Source organism: Hesperophylax consimilis, chromosome 4 (genome assembly GCF_061612785.1).
Source record: "Hesperophylax consimilis isolate HC1 chromosome 4, BYU_Hcon_1.0, whole genome shotgun sequence".
NCBI lineage: Eukaryota > Metazoa > Arthropoda > Insecta > Trichoptera > Limnephilidae > Hesperophylax > Hesperophylax consimilis.
The window spans coordinates 32,602,544-32,622,853 of NC_142839.1; the positions used below are offsets into that span (position 1 = coordinate 32,602,544).

Here is a 20,310-nt window from a genome sequence, read left to right on the forward strand (position 1 = left end):
TACAAAATGGTTTTACAATGTTAAAACATACATTTTCGAAGGTGACCGGGTATGTCATCAAAATTACAATTCAACACACCTCCAAAAAGTGATATAAAGTGATGAAACAAAAACAAAGTTAAATAGGTTACAAAGGTAACAATTAAACCTAGTTTTTGTTTCATAACTTTTAAATTTTTAAGGTGTGTCGAATTTTCATTTTGATGAAATATCATGGAACCATAAAAAAATTACTTTTTTTGTGGGTGTCTTTTATCAAAACATATTTTTTCCAGTATTCCAAGGAAAATTATAAAATGTTTGTTTTTAATAAAACATTACAGATAATTTACTTAGGTATCGTTGTTTCCTTATTTAGGTTCAAAATAAAAAATGAAAAACATGGTGTTGAAATGTTTTTTTTATTATTCAAAACATTGTTTACGTTAACTTTTTATCTCTAAAACATGGTTTTCATTTTTGGAATATGACATCACTGGATGTCATAGATATTTTCATTCTGACGTGCGTGGTATCCATGCATTATCCATGTATCCGACACAGTCCTGCCAGATGCATGGTTTTTACCTTGTTTTATGGTTTTTTGTGGTCTTTTTAAAACAATAGTTTTTCAAAAAACCATGTCTAACATAAATATATGTGCTTTTGAGTGAGATACCATATTTTAGCATGGGTCATGCGGGTGAAATTCCGAATTCAGGTATGTGGTTCTTGAATTTCTACAAGGGTTGAAGTTCAAGAACCCTTTTTATATTTTAATTTGTAAGGCTTTTTATAAACTTTTTTTTCGTTTTAAGCACTTTGATTGAATAGTGGCGAGTACAAAGTTATTCATTTTATTTAAATTAAAAGGACACCATTAAAAGTGAATTTGCAATTATTGAAGTAAATGTAAAATTGTTGTTTTTATTAAAGCATAATTATCATGGACCTAATAAGCCTTGGACGGAATTATTCAAGATCAATTTAAAGCCGTGGGGTGAGGTGGAGGACGTATGAAAATTTTAAAACCAGCTTAAATTTTTTAATGCCATATCCCATTCCCTGCCTCACAAAATACCCAAAAAATTCACAAACCAAAAAGCAATACAGAAAATAGTAAATTATATACCACTTTGCGTACAGATCACTTCAAAAGTTAGTCATACAAGATGGCTGCTAGGCATTTCCCTTTTCCCCTAGATTTGACTTCAATGCTATTCATATAAAATGGGCCTAATGCTATGTGAAGGGCTTTTCATATCCATGATAAATATAAATAATTCACTTAGGACGGGTTGTTTCGGAGAATCTGAACAATTCATCAAATTACAACGTTCATTTTCGGGTTCTGTGAAAGACTTATTCAAGTTCTGTTTTTATATCATTGTAGGCTAGTTGCTTGACAAAACTGAAATAAAAACAGAACTTGAAAAAATCTTTCACAGAACTTGAAAATGAACGTTGAAATTTGATGAATTGTTCAGATTCTCCGAAACAACCCGTCCTTAGGTACCGTTATTTCCCAGTAAATTCTCAAAAAATAAGCTTACGTAAAACATTATTTTTATAACCTTACTTTTTAATTTTTTTTTTACCCATTAACATGGTTTTTCATTTTTGGGATATGGCATTACTGAACTGATCAATCTGACAATCGTATTTTACCGGTAATCGGTAAACCTAAAAATGGTACGATATATTAATATTATTCCTAAGAACATGTGCGTGTTTGATTATTACGTTTATTTAATCATAATGTATCTTTACAGCTACCCTTATCTCTATTGCGGACGGCTCAGAACCATCCCATGGTCAGTATAACCTGTAATTTTGTTGACAAAGCTTTAAAATGTTGATATAAAATGTGTATACAGCGGTGATTATTGGTTTTATATATACACGATGATTAGTATTACCTCATATAATAATTTTAGGATGATTTCATAATGGTCTCTAAAGTCTTAGTTATTGGTGCGACATTTTTCAAAATCAGGTGAAAAAAGTGGAAATTTGTAAAAAATTTCCCCAAGTAGGTCATTTTTATTTACCTCTTTTTAATAATATTTTTACATTGTAGCTCGTGGAGTTGAAGAATGGCGAAACGTACAATGGACATTTAGTGAGCTGCGACAATTGGATGAATATTAACTTGAGAGAAGTTATTTGTACCTCTCGGGTAAGTCTGTGTATATTTGTGGAATTACCTAGATTTAGTCAATAAAAAGTAATATGAATCGGGCACACATGATCTGACAGGCATACTACAGATTGCCGGAATCTTTTACTACCCGCTCCCAGTCAGAACGGCATCAGATCCCACCTTTCCCGGTACCTCACATCTTCGAGAGTAGTATGTGACGTTTTGCACCCGATTTCGTCATATGTTGGTTAAAATATGATTTACGATTTTCACCGCCAAAAGTATTTTTGTTATTTGTTTTTGGGGTGTTATGCCGTGTTGCGCTAACTCGCGCTTATTTAAATAACACATCTGCCCTGATGATGGACACTGCAATGCTGTCCGAAACGTTGGCTAAAGAAGGAGTGTTTTAAGGTTATCAATTCTAATAAACATTTTTTTTTTTTATTATGATTAAATGTGGTTCTAGTAACATTCAAGGGCCTAACAATATATGTTTTTTTTTTACCTAATTTTATTGTTTGGAAATATTTATGTTTATACCTGTTTCATAATTTGATTATAATATTACTTATTATTTAAGGGGTTGACAGATTACGCTATAAGTTCTAACTAACTAACTCCATATTTTGTGGATCATTTATTTCAACAATACTCCTAAACACATCATGTAAACCTACAAATAGCTGTAATTTTCTGTTTTTGTTTCTTGTGTTTGTATGACTTGTTGCATAGCGTTTATCAAATGTAATTTTATTCTTATTTTTTATGTTTCAAAGTATCTGTCAAATTAAAATTTTACTGCCAACCATGTAAAAGCCCTCTGGGCGTTAAATAAATAAATAAAAATAAATATTGCTCGCCATACAATCCCATACAGACCTGTCACACCTAAAAAGATGATGTAAATAAGTATGGGCGTGGCGACGATATGCGCTGTGAACTGCTAGCCAGGCTATGTTTGAAAATTAGGAGCATGCTAGCAGGAGAAGGGGTCAGAATATTTACGCAACTGTCGTCTGTCAATTGATCTGACCACTCTCCTGAGGAAGAATATAGCGTAATGTGTCACCCCCATACACGTATATGCCAAGCCCAAATTATGCGCGAATAATATAGCGTAATGTGTCTAAGGCTTTAGTCCAGAGGTTCCCAAAGTGGTCTATATGGACCCCCAGGGGTCGATATCGGCTGGCTGGGGGTCCATGTCAGCGAGAAAAAAATTTGGGGTCCACGAGATTCAAATGGGGGTACATACGAGCGGACCCTTATTTACCTCAAGTTAACATTTAGGAGTTCCGTAAATGACACAATACACCTAACACAAATAACACCGTTTACATAATACCAATAATAGACTGAGAAATTACTTATTTGATATTTGTATTTTTATATTTTGTAGAGTTGTTTATTGGGGTAAATATAAATAGAGTCTAAGTTCCTTTTCTCGTCAGAATTAATATATTGAAGCAAAACATTGCACATCGGAAGTCGCGAATTCTCCTAGTTCCCCAACTTGTTTTTGAAAAAAGTCCAGGGTAGTAATGACGTTCAAAATTTAAATGTACTTCACCCAGCCTTCAAAACTAAGTTTGAGGAGATTTTGAATATGGAAATGGAACGTTGAAGAATCGGATATCACGTGACAAGAAGAACTGATCGGAATAAGCATTAACAAAGAGCTTAAGGGGCAGGTCTGTAGGGCTAGCTACAGAAAGAAATTCCCGTTGCTTATCCTGCTTCATTTTCATTTGGTGTAATACCTCACAAGGGCGCCCCTGTCTGCACAATGCAAAGACAGAGGAACTATATCGCCACCCGGTTGTTGGGCAGGCAAGGGAAGGGAATCTTTTTACGAAATAATAAACGATTATCACATGGGACGTTAATAGTTTTAGTAAAATTCAATATTCGGCAGGAAACGGAAAAAAAAAAAAAATTTGGCAAGTAGTCTATGGGGCAATAAAGTTTGGGAACCTCTTCTTTTGTCATTAAACAATTTTTTCACCAAATTTCATTTATTCTCTTGGTACAGTAGAACCCCGTTAATTCGAACCCCGATAATTCGAAAAAACGCGTAATTCGAAATTTTCGCCAAAAAAATTTCCGCAGAAAAATTTTTTCATACAAAAATTTTTTTAATTCGAAATTCGTTAATTCGTAATTCGAAATTTATTTTTGTCCGCGCACGAAAATTTGTTCGTGTAATTCGAAAAAATTTGATTTTTGCGAAAATAAATCATAATATTTCGTAAATCTGAATCTAAAAGTCAGCCGTGGCGGTAAAACGCCGAAAAATGTATTTTTACGTGGTTATACATCGTCCTAATTAGTATTATTATCTTGTAAATCTGAATCGATTTACACTGGAATGTCATACTTTTTCAAATTTATTTCGAATATCCGAGTTTGAAGGGCCGAGAAAATACGTTTTACGCGGAAACATGTCGTAGTTTTACGAGTTTACACCAAATATCTGAATTTAAAGGGTCGGCTGCGACGAAACTCGGCCGCGAAATTTCGATTTACGCGTAAATGTATCGTATATTTACGAATTTATTTCGAATATTTGAATTTAAATAGCCCGCTGCGACGGAAATCGGCCGCGAAATCTCGATTTACGCGTAAATATATCGTATTTTTACGAATTTATTTCGAATATCTGAATTTTAAAGGACCCGCCGCGACGGAAATCGGACGCGAAATTTCAATTTACGCGGAAATATATCGTATTTTTACTATCTTTACTTCGAATATCCGAGTTAAAAAATACGGCGCGACGGAAATCGGCCGAAAAAATTCGATTCACGCCGAAATATGACATATTTTTACGAATTTACTTCAAATATCTGAACTTGAAAGGCCGGCCGCGACGAAAAACTGCCAATAAAATTGGATTTACGCGGAAATATATCATATTTTTACGAATTGACATCAAATATCTGAATTTAAAGTGTCGGCCGCGACAGAAATCGGCCGCGCATTTTCGATGTACACGGAAATATATCGTATTATTGCGAATTTATTTCGAATATCAGAATTTAAAGAGCCGGCCGCGACGGAATATGGCCGCGAATTCTCGTTTTACGCGGAAATATGTCGTATTTTTACCAATTTAAATGCGGATATTTGAAATAAAGGGCCGGCCGCGACGGAAAATTACCGCGAAATCTAGATTTACGCGGAAATATATCGTATTTTTACGAATATCTCAATTTAAAGGGTAGGCCGCGACCGAAATCGGCAGCGAAATCTCGATTTTCGCGTAAATATATAGCATTTCTACGAATTTATTGCGAATATCTGAATTTAAAGGGCCCGCCGCTACGGTAATCGGCCGCGAAAATAAAGAAATAATTGGTATTAATACGAATTTACAACTAAAATTCCACCTGGATTTGAAGAGGCGGCCGAGAAAATCGATTTTCGGCGTTTTTTTTTTTTTTCTTCATAAAATTTCGAATTACGTGGGAATTCGTTAATTCGAAATTTGATTTTTGATGTCCGGTGGATTTCGAATTAACGAGGTTCTACTGTATACATCCCTATAAAGGTCAGCGGTTACTTTTGGAGAGCTAAAATTAATATAGGTAGTTAAGAACGGCCATTTTCAAACCGGTGCCTGCCAGGCACATTGCTCCCGAACTCAGGTGGCCCAGAAGAGCGCCCGACAGAGGGTTAACATTGTAGGTCTATTATGCAAAATGTTACACTTTTCTCAGACAACTGTAGTTATAATAAAATAGATTAGGGTAAGATATTTCCAGTTACCATGAAAAGTTGTCAGTTTATTGCTTACTTATTAACCTTGAAACTTCCGCCAGCTTTTGTATGATTTTGAATTTTAACCCACGTTCAGGACCAGCTATTGCAAGGTTGAAGGAAGCAAAGCACACACCAAATACTTAATTCAGAAGGCATGCTTTCGGAGCATCAGGTGTGGAGTGAAGTCATCGATCTCTCCAGGAAGTCATATTCATAAATAGATAACCCCACTATGATAAGGGGATGACGACAAATGTATATTATTAAATTATCAATGGATTCCATTAATGAACACAGGATGGAGACAAGTTCTGGAGAATGCCCGAATGCTACATCAGGGGCAGCACCATCAAGTACCTGCGCATCCCTGATGAGGTCATCGACATGGTGAAGGAGGAGACGCAGGTGAAGGCCCGCGGCCGGGGGGAGATGAAAGGAAGGGGGGGCGGCCAGAACCAGCGCCAGAACAGGGGAGGACAAAGAGGTACCTATTATTTCAATGCATTTGATATTATTATTTTTTTTAAGAAAGACAAAAAAATCAAATTTAATTTTATTAAGTTCTGCAAGTGTTTAATTATTACTAGCTGTACCCCGCCACGCGTTGCTCTGTCTGTGCAGATAGAGAAACAATAGCGGATGTTGCTTTTACGTCCAACAGAAGGCGCTGTTTTTAAATAAAGGATGTTTTTACCTGTCACAGGAGACATCTATATAATCTTGGTATATAAAAACACACGCGTATTCGAATGCAACGTTGCGTCAAAATTTCAAAGCAATCGGTCAAGAACTTTCAGAGATTTAAGATTTTGAACAAACGAACATTTTTATGTATATGGAAGATTACAGGACAAGGACAGTTAGATAATGGCCTTGGACGCTGAAACAGCTGTAACAATAGTAAAAACTAAAATACTAGCAGAACCTAATAACATTCATTTGATTTCCTTTAAATTTAAAAAAAATGAAGACGAATTAAACACATCAACAAAAAGTTATAAAAATAAAATCATTGTAATATTTAATCTCTTGGAGTGCCTATGCAAAATTTTCTCCATCCACCACCAACTGATTCTATTAACTTATTTGTTTTGTTGCAAAATTATGTTTTTGTAAATTGTACCATCCTACCAGATAATACCAGATATTGATAAAAAAATAGTATATATTCTACCATAAGTAGTTTCCCCAGAATAGCTCAGAGAAATGATTTTTCTTATTATGTCTTATGGATACGGCGGCACTCAAGCGACTAATCAAAATGATATTAACAACTCGTTGAAAATAAAAATGTAACCCTCACAGCGTAGATTCGAACCCAGATCCTCTAGTCCAGGGGTCTCCAAACTACGGCCCGCGGGCCGTATCCGGCCCACCAGTGTCTTCCATCCGGCCCGCGACATCTTATGACCAGTGTCATCAAGGACCCGCGACAGCTAATGGCTAAGACCTTGCTCAGAAGGGGCGAAAACTCCGCGAATTTTTTCGTGCGAATAAATAAATATGCTCGTTGGCGAGGTACTTGGCACCAATACATTGCGTCCACAAGTATTGCGCGAATATATCGAGAGGATTTTTTTGAAAAATCTTTATTTGATTCGCAAAGATATCAAGGTCTGAGAAACGAGTATCAAAATTTATCTTCAAAGCTACGTTATCTAAAGCTATTTTTTCATCCCTGAAAAATCTATTGTCTACCCCCCCCCCCATCCCTAGGACAGAAAATATGAGTGTCTAGAAATTAAAACGGTTTTGGCCCTCTGAACTCACTGGAGTAGTCAATGTGGCCCGCCGGCTGAAAAGTTTGGAGACCCCTGCTCTAGTCTTACCAACAAAAATTAAAATAATAAATATTACAGTGAGGTAAACTTTAAACTTTAAGTTAAACCTAATAATTGAATTATATCTTTTATTCACCAGTAGTTTATGAAATAAAGAAGAAAGAGTGGAGGTTGTCATATAACAAGGCTAGTTTTAACATAAAATTGTAAAAGTCGACTATTATGTGTATCAATAAAAGTCTGAAATGTTTGTCCTAATTAATATGCACTCCACTCTAATCTATGTACATATAAAGAATAGTGTCTGTGGCGGGCAGGCAGTGTGGCTTTGTTTTTTTAAATAAAAATCTACAGTTTTATTCCAAGATTGACGAGATTTTGCACACTTGACCTTCAAAACAATATGGTTTCGAAAAATTCTGTGTAAAGCCATTTGTGACTTCAGCTAGTAGTATATAAAATGTTCGGTTTTGTCATGGAAACATTTCTTGTACAGTGCATTGATTTTGTTTTGTCAATCTGCAGGTACATTTGGCGGCGGAAGAGGTGGCAGACCTGCCCCCCTGGGACGAGGTGGCGGCGGTGGCCAGGGGGGAGGTGGTGGTGGCCACGGCGGAGGGGGCCACGGAGGCGGCGGGGGGGGTGGTGGAGGCGGTCAGGGAGGTGGCGGGGGAGGGGGCGGCGGGGGACACAATAGGAACCAAGGAAACAAATCAAAACCCAAACCATAATCACTGCTTATTTATAATCCCCTCTTTTTTACTAGGACTTAAGAAAAATATATTTAAGACCAGATTTTTGTTATTGTATCATTTATCCCACTTCGAAGAAGCACCAAATTATGGCAGAAATATATTTATAGTATACTATCAAAAATAATATTTTTGATAAATATGTAGATACAGTGCTCACTCACTTATCTGCCACCCCCAAAAACAAAGAAAGAGTCCAATTAATCAATACCTTTAGACATGTATTTTTACAAAATACACCACTGTGTATTTCGTAAAAACTCTTTATAGTGAAATTTGTACTTGCAACGTAACCTTATCAGTTTCGGAAGGACGTTGCTAACCACAAACATCATATTCCATTAGAGCGTCTTAGGGAAAGATCTGACCCATAGCATCCACGCATCATAATTTTTTTTTTCTATAATGCGGAGATATGAGATTTGTTCGCTGTTAGAAAGAGAAATAATTGTTTTAAAAATTGCAAATAATTCTTGAAAAATTGTCAAATTGTATAGTTACAAATTGAAAGAATTTTTCGTGTTGAAAGCTTTATTGTGAAAAGGCATAAGTTACGGTTTTTTTTATTAATTCCCTGAACAAAAGGTATGTGTTTTTATTAATTCCCTGAACGAAAGGAATGTGTTTTTATTAATTCCCTGAACGAAAGGAATGTGTTTTTATTAATCCCTGAACGAAAGGAATGTTTTTTTATCAATTCCTTGAACGAAAGGAATGTTTTTTTATTAATTCCTTGAACGAAAGGAATGTGTTTTCTAAATACCCATTCTTTCAAAATTATGGACGTTTTGATTTAAAATGTTTTTGTAAGTTTTTTGTCTTTTTTATGTTTGATATAAATGCTTTTTATTTAGAAATATCAATTTTGATTTCAAATACATCTAAAGGTGCCTGTAAACGATCAAATTTGTTTGTCAAATTTACGTGTTTGTCAAATTATTTGAACGTCTGCGGCCTTGTTTGATGTGCTTGTCAAACAAACTACGTGTTTGACGTGTTTGTCAGAAATTCTGATTGACGGAAAGTTTGAACGATATTTGACAACATGTTTGAACGTTTGCGGGGGTGTTTATCAAACAAACGTCAGTTTCGTGTTGCCATCACTATGGAGAGTGCTGCGTCATCGAATGTTATAAGTGAAAGAGACTTTTTATTACATTTTATATCCATATATCGCGATCTGCCGCAACTGTGGAAAGTAAAATGCAGGGACTATATGGACAAGAATAAAAGAAACATAGGAATAAAAACAATAACGGATTTATTAAAAGTATTTCGCGCCAATATTACGGAGGAAGACGTGAAAAAAAAATCAACATTTTACGAACGACATACATACAGAACGTTATCCATTCGCAGAAAGTTACCATAATCTTCTGGTTCTGTACGTAATATATCCCTAAGCAAATTTTCATGGGTATATTTAGCTCTTAATTTTAGCCATTCTCTAGACCAACACCTTCTTTTTTTCTTTTTAAGACACAGAGCTAATGTCAACGCAAGAAATGCTTTGTCCGCATCCGTCATTTTTAACAACACAAAATATTTCGCTATTCACCCCACTTCAGACCGGATACAATAAACGTCAAAAGACAATTCCCGGCGAAAGCTGTAAATAAATGAACTAATATTTGACAAACTTCATTTGAACGTTTGCGGCCTTGCTCATCAAACACGTGACGAGCAAACGTAAAATTTGACAAACAAATTTGATCGTTTACAGGCACCTTTACATCTGAAAGATAATTTAATATTGTTTCTAAAATATAATTTTTTTAAGGCAACTTCAAAAATAAGAAATGTATACATAGCACATTCAACATACCTCGAAAGCATTCTGAAATTCAACCGTCGTTGGGATTTGTGGGAAAAAATATTTAAAACCCAAAAAGGCAAACCAATATTAAAAAAAAATAACAAAATATGCCATATTATTATTTAGGTCATAACGTGTGTAAAAATGTTAAATTTGCTATCTATATCGTATCACTGGTATTAAAAAAAATTTCAAAATCGTGTTGGGTATCAAAGTTAGAACCGAATGCAGAACTGTTAGATTTCCATCGATTCTGGATAGTTCTGCCTTTGATTCTAAACGACTCGCAATCACTCACTTTTCACAGTCTTCAATCTTGCTTTAGTGTGAGGCACGCGGCGGACTCCTGAATTTGACATACGAAAATCGGTGAATTATAGGGCTTGATTTTGTGGTTTCAACTAGAATAACGGCTGATTATAGTAGTTGTTTGCTAATCGACCGGCAGATGATTGAAGAGTACTGTATTAGCTAGATTATCAAATATTTAGGCATTGGTGTCAGAAATCGTATTAAAGCTGGCAATATATGAGCCAATTCCAGAAACGTCAAATGAGTTGTGGAGCTGCAAAACACGCTTTGGAATATTTTGCAAATCTGGAAATGGTCACAAAAACTGTTTGGAACACCTTGAATATAAAAAGCATACGCCTTTTATGCTAAATTTCTTAAAAATAACATATTATTCTATTGATATTTAGTGAAAAATGTTGATTTAATATTTATTTAAATACTTTTTTGTGAATGTATCAAAATGAGCAGAAATTTTCAGAGCGAGTTTTGCATCTCCGGGACTCAAATAATTAATTTCATTAACCTTCCTTGCAATATCCAGATATAGTAGTTGATTTTCAAGAAAGAATTCATTTTATAATAATCACCAAAGAATGTTTGCATGATGACTTAATAAAAACAAAGCCGTCAACAAAGATTTAATTTATTCATTTTTTGATGTTAAACATAACAAAGTTTACAATGTTGAATAAATTAAAGCATTTGACCATTTGGGTTGTGAATTTCTATATACAGTTCAATATAATATAATTTATAAACTATGATTGAAATAATGTGAATCCTAAAGAGTACAGCTATTAAATAATTTTAGGAGAATAAAATAGGCCCAGTTTAGTGATGGTGATCTTTCTTTACGTAGCGAAGTCCGCAATATCCACAAGAATGATTTCCTGGCTTATCCTGTAAAATAAATAAATTAAGCAGAAGGATAACCAATCAGATATTATAATATGATAACCTGTGAAACATTTTTTTATAACACCCATCTACATTACAACCCCCAGTAGAATATTAAATATATATATCAATATTTCGTCGTTGCGCTTGCAAGATCGGCTATGTGAGTTTTACCAAATTTTACAGGGGAAGCACAAAAACTTCCCAGTTTTGTATTCAAATGCGTCAATGGACAACTTTTGAATGAGTATTGTGCGATAACAGTTAAACTTATACACTTAGCCGAGTTTGGGCCCATATTATAGATTTTTTTAGTACAAAGAAATGTTTTATTAAAATCTGGCACATAGGCGTTTTTGCAAGCGCAACGACAATATGTATACACAAGTGTGGCAGAGCAGAAGGCTCTGGACAGGGAGGTCTCGGTTCCAAAACCTGGTACAGTGAAACCTCTATCGTTTTTGAAGGGTCCTATTGAAATAAAATATGAATGCAAGAAAATAGAAAAGAGCTACATTCATACTTAACTATTTATTCTAAAAAGGATTTTTTCAGTGAGATTTTATCACCTCAATAATTATTAATCTTTCTAGAAGAGTATGCACTTTTTACACAGGAAGATTCATTTTTAAGGTTGAAATGCTCAAAAGCTAGAAAGTAAGATAACCGTACGTTTCCACTGCTGTGTTTGAATGTCTAATGACAACTAATGTCAGAAGAAGCCGCCGGCATCGATAGATTGAGTAAAATAATACAAAAACGGCATTATATTAACAAATAATGCGGTAAAATGATGCAATCTTTTATTGCATGTTTCGTATGAAATTAATTTGGGACAGGAAGAAATTAACGACACATGACCCCTCATGTCTCCCCAGACGATTGTTCGAGAAATTTCACTGTACATGCACATATTTTTTAATTTGTCGTGTTATGTGAACACACCTGAATAGGTAGGAACTTCCCTACTGTACTCCTCCCGACTTCCTTTAGTCTCACCTTTATCAAAGACTGGAGACTACAGAGTCCTACTGGCTCCGGCCAGTCGGAATGAGAATCAAAACCGGCAATCTCCCTAATCAAATGTAAAGGCTACAGAGGCCGTCAACACATATGAAAAAGGCTTAAGGGATTTAAAAAAATGATAAATAGAATTGCCATGGCAGCAAAACATGAATTACCAGATTAATGAACACTCTGGGATGTCCTTCAGGGCCGCTGCCCCCGTCACACCACACCACCCTTTCCTTGCTCTCTATCGGGGGCACCTCTGCAATGAGCTTGATGGCCCACTGGGGGTTCACCTGCTTAGCGGCCCGATCGAACCTCACCATCCTGTAGTCATCAGAATCCCATTTCTGAAAGTAATATTAGATTTTCTAAACTCAAAGCTAGCCTGCCAATAAAGCTCTGCATGAGAACTGCACAAGGTCTGACAGGTCTGGTGTTGTTTTCAATTTTTTTGCCTAGTATTATGTAAGTACAACTGTCAATATTATGGATGATTAGAGGAATCTGGGAGTTATCGAGGAAGAATATTAAAAAATGCATAAAAACTAAATGGAAATAAGCTTCATCTTGGTATAAATATACAAAATCTTTGACAAAAACGGTTTACCTGTCCAGTGTGAGTCGCTACATCATCTGGTTTACCAGTTACAGTTCGAACAGATATTAGTGGGCGAGCATTTTTTACTTTATTTAGAATGGTAATGCTCCTCGAGAATGACATTTTTAATCAATTCTTGTAATTCAGAAGAAAAACGAAAATCACCCCCAAGAAGATAATGGTTATAAAAACTGAAAATTTTTACACAAACGAGAAACGTCAAAATTTCAGTGATAAAAGATGTCAAAAATATTTTTCCTTACAAAATAATTCAACAAGTCAAGAGTGAGAACTTAACCAAACAAAATAACCTGTTTTTAAATGTGGATGTTTGATTTTCTATACGGTCAACACAGCATTGCTTTGACGTTGACATCTCCGATGTTGCCAGTTACGGACTTCACGGTGTGAGTGGTTTATTGGTTACCGTTTTCGCAAGGTTTTCAAAACATGCCGGGCTTATTACTAAGTTTTGTGTTGTTATTTTCTGTATTTTCTCTTTTAAATTGCAATAAAATAGATCCGAATGGCTACATTGTCTACTGTCCATGCATGGGTTTGTAATATTTTGTTATATCGATTAAATTGTGCGATTTACGTTGGTTATTTTGACTAATTACTATCACTTAGTAGCTACTTTTATGAATTAAAAACAATTGCTTATGAAATAAATTATTCGTTAAAATTTGCTTAACGTTAGAAAATGTAATCCTTTTCAAACATTATCATTTCTTTACAGGGAGGTTTGGAAACCAAGCTGATCACTTTCTGGGTGCGTTGGGCTTCGCCCATGGGCTGAACAGAACCTTAGTGCTTCCCCACTGGGTGGAGTACCGCCTCGGGGAAGCTAAGTCCTTGCAAGTACCCTTCGATGCATACTTCCTAGTTGAACCCTTGAAAGAGTACCATAGAGTTGTGACAATGGACGACTTCATGAAGCACATAGCAGATCAAGTGTGGCCTTTGGAAGAAAGAACCTCCTTCTGTTATGTTGCTCGAGGGAACTCAGCCAATGGTAATAAAAGCTGCAATGCGAAGGAGGGTAATCCGTTTGGACCATTTTGGGATACATTTTCTATAGACTTTTTGAAGTCTGAGTTCTATGCTCCCCTCCACTACGAAGTTTACACAGGCTCCACTGCTGAAAAGTGGAAACTCAAGTACCCCTCTGACAAATGGCCAGTATTGGCATTTACAGGTAAATTTGACTTACTTTATTTCATTCAGTTACAAATCTAATTTTGTTTAATTATGCTCTGACATACAAGCTACTATTCTCAACAATATTGTTTTTGGCTTGAATAAATTCATGTATACACACATTGATCCTCTTTACCTCCTGTCCGTTTTTCAGCAATAAATCCTAAATGGTTAAGAATTATTTCTCATGAATGGATTAATTTGAATGACGAAACTTAATTTTATCTATTATACAATATGTGCGCCTTAAGATTGGCTTTTTGAGGTTCTTAGCCTAATTTAGGTGCACACGGTGCCAATATTTGGTTGAGTAGTTGTGGTAATGGTAACTAAAGCACTGTCCTGCCAGTGCTGTCCAAACGTGAATTTAATAATATTTGGCTAATTTATATAGCGCTGTTTTCGTGAGAAATCACCTCAAGGGCGCTGAAAGTTAGTTAGTTGATGCCTCCACCGACTATAAGTGCATCCATATGCGGACAGTAGCCCTCACCACAGTCCAAAAAAATGCGCGCGCCGGCGTTGGAGGGGGCGGAAGGAAGGTATTAGGGGTGGGTAAGAATCTGGGGGTAAGTGTGTCCAGGAGTAACGGACGTATGAATCCGGCCTGCCACACAGTTGGTGGGCAGACGCATCTGCTGCCAAGACTCGGAAAACCTCACCCCATGAACCTGGGCATCCCTGCTAAGTCACCAAAAGTTGTGAACCACTTGGGGTGACCTGTGGCAGAGGTGTTAGTTATCCAATAATTTTTTTCTGGGGCAGCAGTACCCATACCTACCTCCCAAATTAATTACTTACTGCTGAAGTGCTCTGTCCACAGTGCATACAAATTCTATTGAATTTTTTAATTACCTCTAACTACACGACTAAATACTAAATGCATCGTGTTGCCAAGAAATTAGTGTGGTTTATTATTTCTCATATGTATTCCTTCCTGATAACATTATAAAAAAATATTTCAGGGGCCCCCGCTAGCTTTCCCGTGCAAAGCGAAAACCGCGGCTTGCACCGGTACCTACAGTGGAATGACCACGTGAAGGGGCAGGCCCTCTCCTATGTGAAGCATCACTTTAAGAAGGGGGGCTACATTGGGGTGCACCTTCGAAATGGGCCAGACTGGGCGCGGGCCTGCGACCACGTGGCCCAGAGCCCCTCGTTGTTTGCTGCCCCGCAGTGCATCGGATATCGGCAGGAGCACGGGCCCATCACATACGACATGTGCTTACCTACAAAGTACACTATCGTTAGGTAAAATTAAGCTACTGTCAGTTAAATAATAGTACCTATCTAATCTTCTTTCTTTAAATTTAAAATGACTAACCAACATTCCTCACCATCTACATTCATATTTTCTTTTTTTGTTCTTTTCACGTCAATAATGTCCGCTTTAAATTTTAAACTGTTTACTTCAATTGAAAAATCATAACCTTTTTTTAGAATAAGGGGCGTCAACTGCTTTGTTTTACAGTTTTGGCATTGCACCAGCTCTTGTTTTTAGCACCTGATTTTATTTTCGTAATAATCTGTTATTTGCAATATTATATTTTTTGAAATTGTACCATCAAATAATGTGTTTATCTCTAAATAGTATAAAATAAAGTCGCTATCCGCATCTGTCTGTTTGTGCGCTTAGATCTTCTAAACTAAGCAATCGATTTCAATAGGGTTTTCACCATCATTTAGAGATTTTATTCCGGAAGGTTGATATAAATATAACACATGGATATCATATTTGTAGAAAGTAGAGAATAGTCTATGTTTTCTAATCAAGTCGTTAAAAAATATTTTCGGGTGCTTACATTGTTAACTCTGGCTAAACCTTATGAGATATGTCAAAATAATGTACTACAGAAACGTCCAGGATGGTATATGTCTATCTCCTAAGGGTAATCCCTAGCAACGCCGGGTACACATTAGCTAGTGTATTTATAAAAAATAGTATATAATATACCAAAAGTAGAATTGTTGCTTATATTAAGAGAAATATTTTTTTAGCATGCTTATCGTCAACGACGGGGCACAAGAGGTTAAACAATGTCAGAAAATAATCCAGTTACACTGTTAATTAATTTATTTTATTCTCAGACAACTAAAACGGCTCTTGAAAAACATGAAGGATGTGAAATTCTTATACGTGGCCTCTGACGCTGATCACATGGTGGCGGACCTGACGCAGGCCCTAGCGCGTCACCCCGTGGAGGTTCACCGCATGGAGACCCCGGAGCCACACGTGGACCTGGCCATCCTAGCCATGGCCAACCACTTCGTGGGGAACTGCATCTCCTCTTACTCTGCCTTTGTGAAGAGGGAAAGAGATGTGAGAGGACTGCCCTCCTCTTTTTGGGCCTTTCCCACGGAGAAGAAATCTCAATCTTCTCATGATGAGTTATAAATTATTTTTGAAGAGAAATATTCATGTTTGAAAAGGTATCTTTATGTTTGAACATATATCTTCACGTTTGAACAGATATCTTTATGTTTGAACGGATATCTTCATGTTTAAACAGATATCTCGACAGTCTTAACGAACAATGATGTGCAAATTGGTATATCTGCATAAGAATATTTATTTTTATGTGACATCTCACAAGAGCGCCCCTGTATGTACAGTGTTAAGACAGCTGAACTATGTCGCCAGTTAGTCTGTCAGGTTTCATGCACATGCACCGGTGCACCGGATATCAAGGCTGCTAGCTCCTAAGAGCAGGCTTCATTAAAATACCTGTAGAACAGACTCAGCATGCCTACATTGCGTCTGTGCTTAAGAGATGGCAATCAGTTTGTTAACTATGGATTTTTAGCACAAAACTTTAAGCAGGTGTACAACTGTCATAATTTGTTGAGACTGTCGATGTGTGTGCAAAAGGAAATAGGAGATATGAGTCGTGTAATTTCTATACCCGCTATATCAACTTTCATTGATTTGGAGAAAACCGCAAAAAACTGTCACATCTCTAGCGTACATAAATAAATGCATTACAATTTTTTATTTAATGAATTGGAGTAATAAAATTTCGAAAAGCATTTATTTTTCTATATATGTCTAGCAATAATTAAGTAATTTCGATAAATAAAATGGATATAGCGGATTTTGATACTCACTTCGTGATTTTGAAAGTCAACTGAGCCGACATGGCGGGTTTAGAAACTCACGCGTAGATCATTTTGACACACGAGCGTGGCGTCAGAGCGGCGGCCATATTGTATTTTGGCAAAATAACTGCTTGTGATTCGTTGAATCCGATATAGCGGGTTTTGATAGTAACTTTCTGTATGATATAGCGGATTTGGTTTCTCACTCGCAGTTTTAACATGGTTTTTGGTCGCGATAAGGAGGGTTTTGAAACTCAATTTTAGGCTCCTCTTGTTGCTCGCAAAAATGTGAACAAGATGTCATACTCAGATCATTTTGTCAAAAAATCGGATATAGCGGGTATAGAAATTATAGGATTCATATATGTTAGCTTCAACCAGAGGAGTGCACATACCTTTTCTCCTTGTCGTTTAAAAAGAATCTCTTCCTTTCGCTCACAGATTTAATTCTAATAATGCTGCCAAATTATTAACATTAATTAATTTTATAGATGTACTTATAATGAGGAATGTTCTAAAGTATGTACATATACTTTGAAAAGCCTAATATCACATCATAAATATTACAGATAAATTCTAACCATAAAACAATCATCCATGGGCATTCAGTCAATTAAACATTATGTATTCATTTTGTAACTTAGAACTTGATTGTAAGAAATATTTTGCTTATTTTTTAAATTTTCCTTTACAGTTTGTCTGGTTCAATGTGGTAGACGCATAAACGAGTAACCTAATCTGTGCGACGCCCATTATTGTGACGAAATTCATAATGGGCGATTGCAGAAAAACTTTTAAGCTTTCCGTTATTTGACATTGAGTTTAATAGTATTTTATATGTATATTATGTTTTACGCGGACCACACATCAGTTGGGTTGCGAGCATCTGTACCTCATACGATCACAACAATTGTCTTGTGAGAACATGTATAAATAAAAAAGTGCCGCATTCAAGGGGTACCTAGCATCCAAACATCACGCGAGAGTTAATACTACTTATTAGTCATCCAACGATGGATTCTGAATGAAAAATTCCTCCAATTCCAGTCACAATACATCTTTTAAGCGTGTTATTAACGCTACACATAACATATATTGCTGGAAATCAAATGTTTATTTATGTAAACCGGTACAGCAAACTAGGTTTCTGGAAATTTTTAAAGTAGATTGCTGAAAATTCACTGGATGACAACAGTCTATAATTTGAATTTGTAAATAAAATAAAAATCATATTTATTTTATATGTTGCTAATATGTCGTTCATTTACTGCAATAAAGAAATAAATCAAACATAAAAATACCTATATATTGACTTATTTGGTCAAAACTAACGCTTTCCTTTTACTAGTAGGACGACATACCTACTACTGACTACCAAAAGTTGCGTGATAGCGGTTAGTGTCAGTATTGCTTCACAATATTATTACAATAACTAAAAATATTTAAAAAAATTTTTTTGAAAATTTGCTTTTTGTGAATTGTGTCATTATTGCAGCAAACGAGCGATGTGTTTACCAAATTTACAAATGTACCTACTATATAATACATCGATTGAACAAAAAATAATGGTGAATATTTTAGATATACTCTTTTTGAAATTTCTTGAAAGATAATGTTTAAAAGGCATACATCCAAATTTTGACCGAACATATACCTTCCACTTGCAGTTATTTTTTTCTGTCCCAACTGTCCAAACCGTCTGGAGCCAGTGAGACTATGGCATCCCCAATTGGGGTATGTTGAGAGGCTGAAGGTAGTGGAGATGGGGAGGAGATGGGGAAAAGAAAGGTGGGGGAGTACCTGGATATTCAGATATGGTCACCAAACACGGTTAAAGCCATTTTAAGCAATGTTTCAATTTTGACTAACACCTGGACGATGCTGACGCTCCAAGTATACTATATATTATTTTAATTGAATAGACGTGAAATAACATAAAATCATCAAATAAAATTTATTTTCGCACACCGGTACCTGCGACCTTTGGATTGCTAGTTGAGAGTCTTTCCCTTCGACCACAGAAGCGATGGAAAAGTTAGTATTTTTTTAGTAGGTATAGAATTCCCTTAGAGCACTGCGTTGCTACAACGCTGGCTGTTCCAATTGTATTTTTTAAAATATCATTTGTGTCCAAATTAATAATATTAGATTGACATATAGAATATAGAAGGGAACCAGGACAACCTTCTATTCATACATCAATACAAACAAATGTTCTATTTACACCGATCGTAGATCCCATCCCAATTGAATTTCGTAAACACAGATTTATATTGGAAATGTATGCCTCGGTTGGGAAAATATTTGAGTCATGAAACACGCCCAAGGGGCATTTCTTGGTTGACAGTTTAGTTTTTAAAATGTATCTACTTTTAATTTTTTTTTTTTTTGTATATTATGATTATTAAAATAATGTAATATGTACCTAATCTATATTGATGTAAGTAACATTATGTTCCTCGTAAACATTAATTTTATGAATAAATGACCATGAAAAAATATCATACATTTTTACTATCCAACCTATTTATTTTAATAATTTTGGGCTTTTTTTATGGAATACTGCCCTCATAACAAAAATTTGTGAAATAAATATTTTTATAAACTAAAAATTGCTATCCGTCTACAAAAAAAATTTATGAATATGTATTTGATATGAATTTTTGAATCACTAAACAGGTAATAAATAAAAGTTTAATGTGATCGATACCGATTTGAAAGAAAATTGATTTTGCCAATTTACATAAAACCTTTTGTCTCCTAGGCCCCAGACATGACATTGTTTATCCGCTCAAGAAAGAAGTTTGACCAATTTCACCAGAAGTAACCACAAATTGAGCTTACTCGAAATACTATATTGTCACGCCCACTCTCGGTTTATCTCTTCATTACTAAGAACAATAAATAATGTTATCTATAATTCATTGGTAATAGAATTATTACTAAATAATGTAAAAAATGTTAAGGAAAAACAATTG

The 20,310-nt window shown here is 35.5% G+C and overlaps 3 protein-coding genes across 3 annotated transcripts; 2 read left to right on the forward strand and 1 right to left on the reverse strand.

Annotated features, from left to right (window-relative positions):
- Nucleotides 1-1,584: 1,584 nt before the first annotated feature.
- Nucleotides 1,585-9,014, forward strand: LOC149424561 (U6 snRNA-associated Sm-like protein LSm4). Its single transcript, XM_089651693.1, has 5 exons — nucleotides 1,585-1,671; nucleotides 1,752-1,793; nucleotides 2,060-2,158; nucleotides 6,185-6,371; nucleotides 8,194-9,014. Exons 1-5 carry the CDS (start codon nucleotides 1,669-1,671, stop codon nucleotides 8,397-8,399), a joined length of 537 nt encoding a protein of 178 aa, XP_089507819.1. The 5' UTR covers nucleotides 1,585-1,668; the 3' UTR covers nucleotides 8,400-9,014.
- A 2,143-nt stretch (nucleotides 9,015-11,157) lies between these two features.
- On the reverse strand, nucleotides 11,158-13,269 carry ND-13A (NADH dehydrogenase (ubiquinone) 13 kDa A subunit). The gene is made up of 3 exons (XM_089651694.1): nucleotides 13,046-13,269; nucleotides 12,609-12,785; nucleotides 11,158-11,430 (listed from the first exon to the last, which is right to left on the reverse strand). The coding sequence occupies exons 1-3, from the start codon at nucleotides 13,157-13,159 to the stop codon at nucleotides 11,362-11,364; spliced, it is 360 nt and encodes a 119-aa protein (XP_089507820.1). The 5' UTR covers nucleotides 13,160-13,269; the 3' UTR covers nucleotides 11,158-11,361.
- A 167-nt stretch (nucleotides 13,270-13,436) lies between these two features.
- O-fut1 (O-fucosyltransferase 1) lies at nucleotides 13,437-17,855 on the forward strand. Its single transcript, XM_089651692.1, has 4 exons — nucleotides 13,437-13,592; nucleotides 13,776-14,234; nucleotides 15,202-15,487; nucleotides 16,325-17,855. Exons 1-4 carry the CDS (start codon nucleotides 13,487-13,489, stop codon nucleotides 16,629-16,631), a joined length of 1,158 nt encoding a protein of 385 aa, XP_089507818.1. The 5' UTR covers nucleotides 13,437-13,486; the 3' UTR covers nucleotides 16,632-17,855.
- Nucleotides 17,856-20,310: the final 2,455 nt, after the last annotated feature.

Coding starts and splice junctions, on each gene's coding strand:
- LOC149424561 (XM_089651693.1), top strand. Junction 1,794..2,059: donor CGGCTCAGAACCATCCCATG/GTCAGTATAACC, acceptor TTTACATTGTAG/CTCGTGGAGTTGAAGAATGG. Junction 2,159..6,184: donor AAGTTATTTGTACCTCTCGG/GTAAGTCTGTGT, acceptor TAATGAACACAG/GATGGAGACAAGTTCTGGAG.
- ND-13A (XM_089651694.1), bottom strand. CDS start 13,159: ATGTCATTCTCGAGGAGCATTACCATTCTAAATAAAGTAAAAAATGCT. Junction 12,786..13,045: donor TAGCGACTCACACTGGACAG/GTAAACCGTTTT, acceptor TATTACTTTCAG/AAATGGGATTCTGATGACTA. Junction 11,431..12,608: donor CCAGAGTGTTCATTAATCTG/GTAATTCATGTT, acceptor TTTATTTTACAG/GATAAGCCAGGAAATCATTC.
- O-fut1 (XM_089651692.1), top strand. CDS start 13,487: ATGCCGGGCTTATTACTAAGTTTTGTGTTGTTATTTTCTGTATTTTCT. Junction 14,235..15,201: donor GCCAGTATTGGCATTTACAG/GTAAATTTGACT, acceptor AAAATATTTCAG/GGGCCCCCGCTAGCTTTCCC. Junction 15,488..16,324: donor ACAAAGTACACTATCGTTAG/GTAAAATTAAGC, acceptor TTTTATTCTCAG/ACAACTAAAACGGCTCTTGA.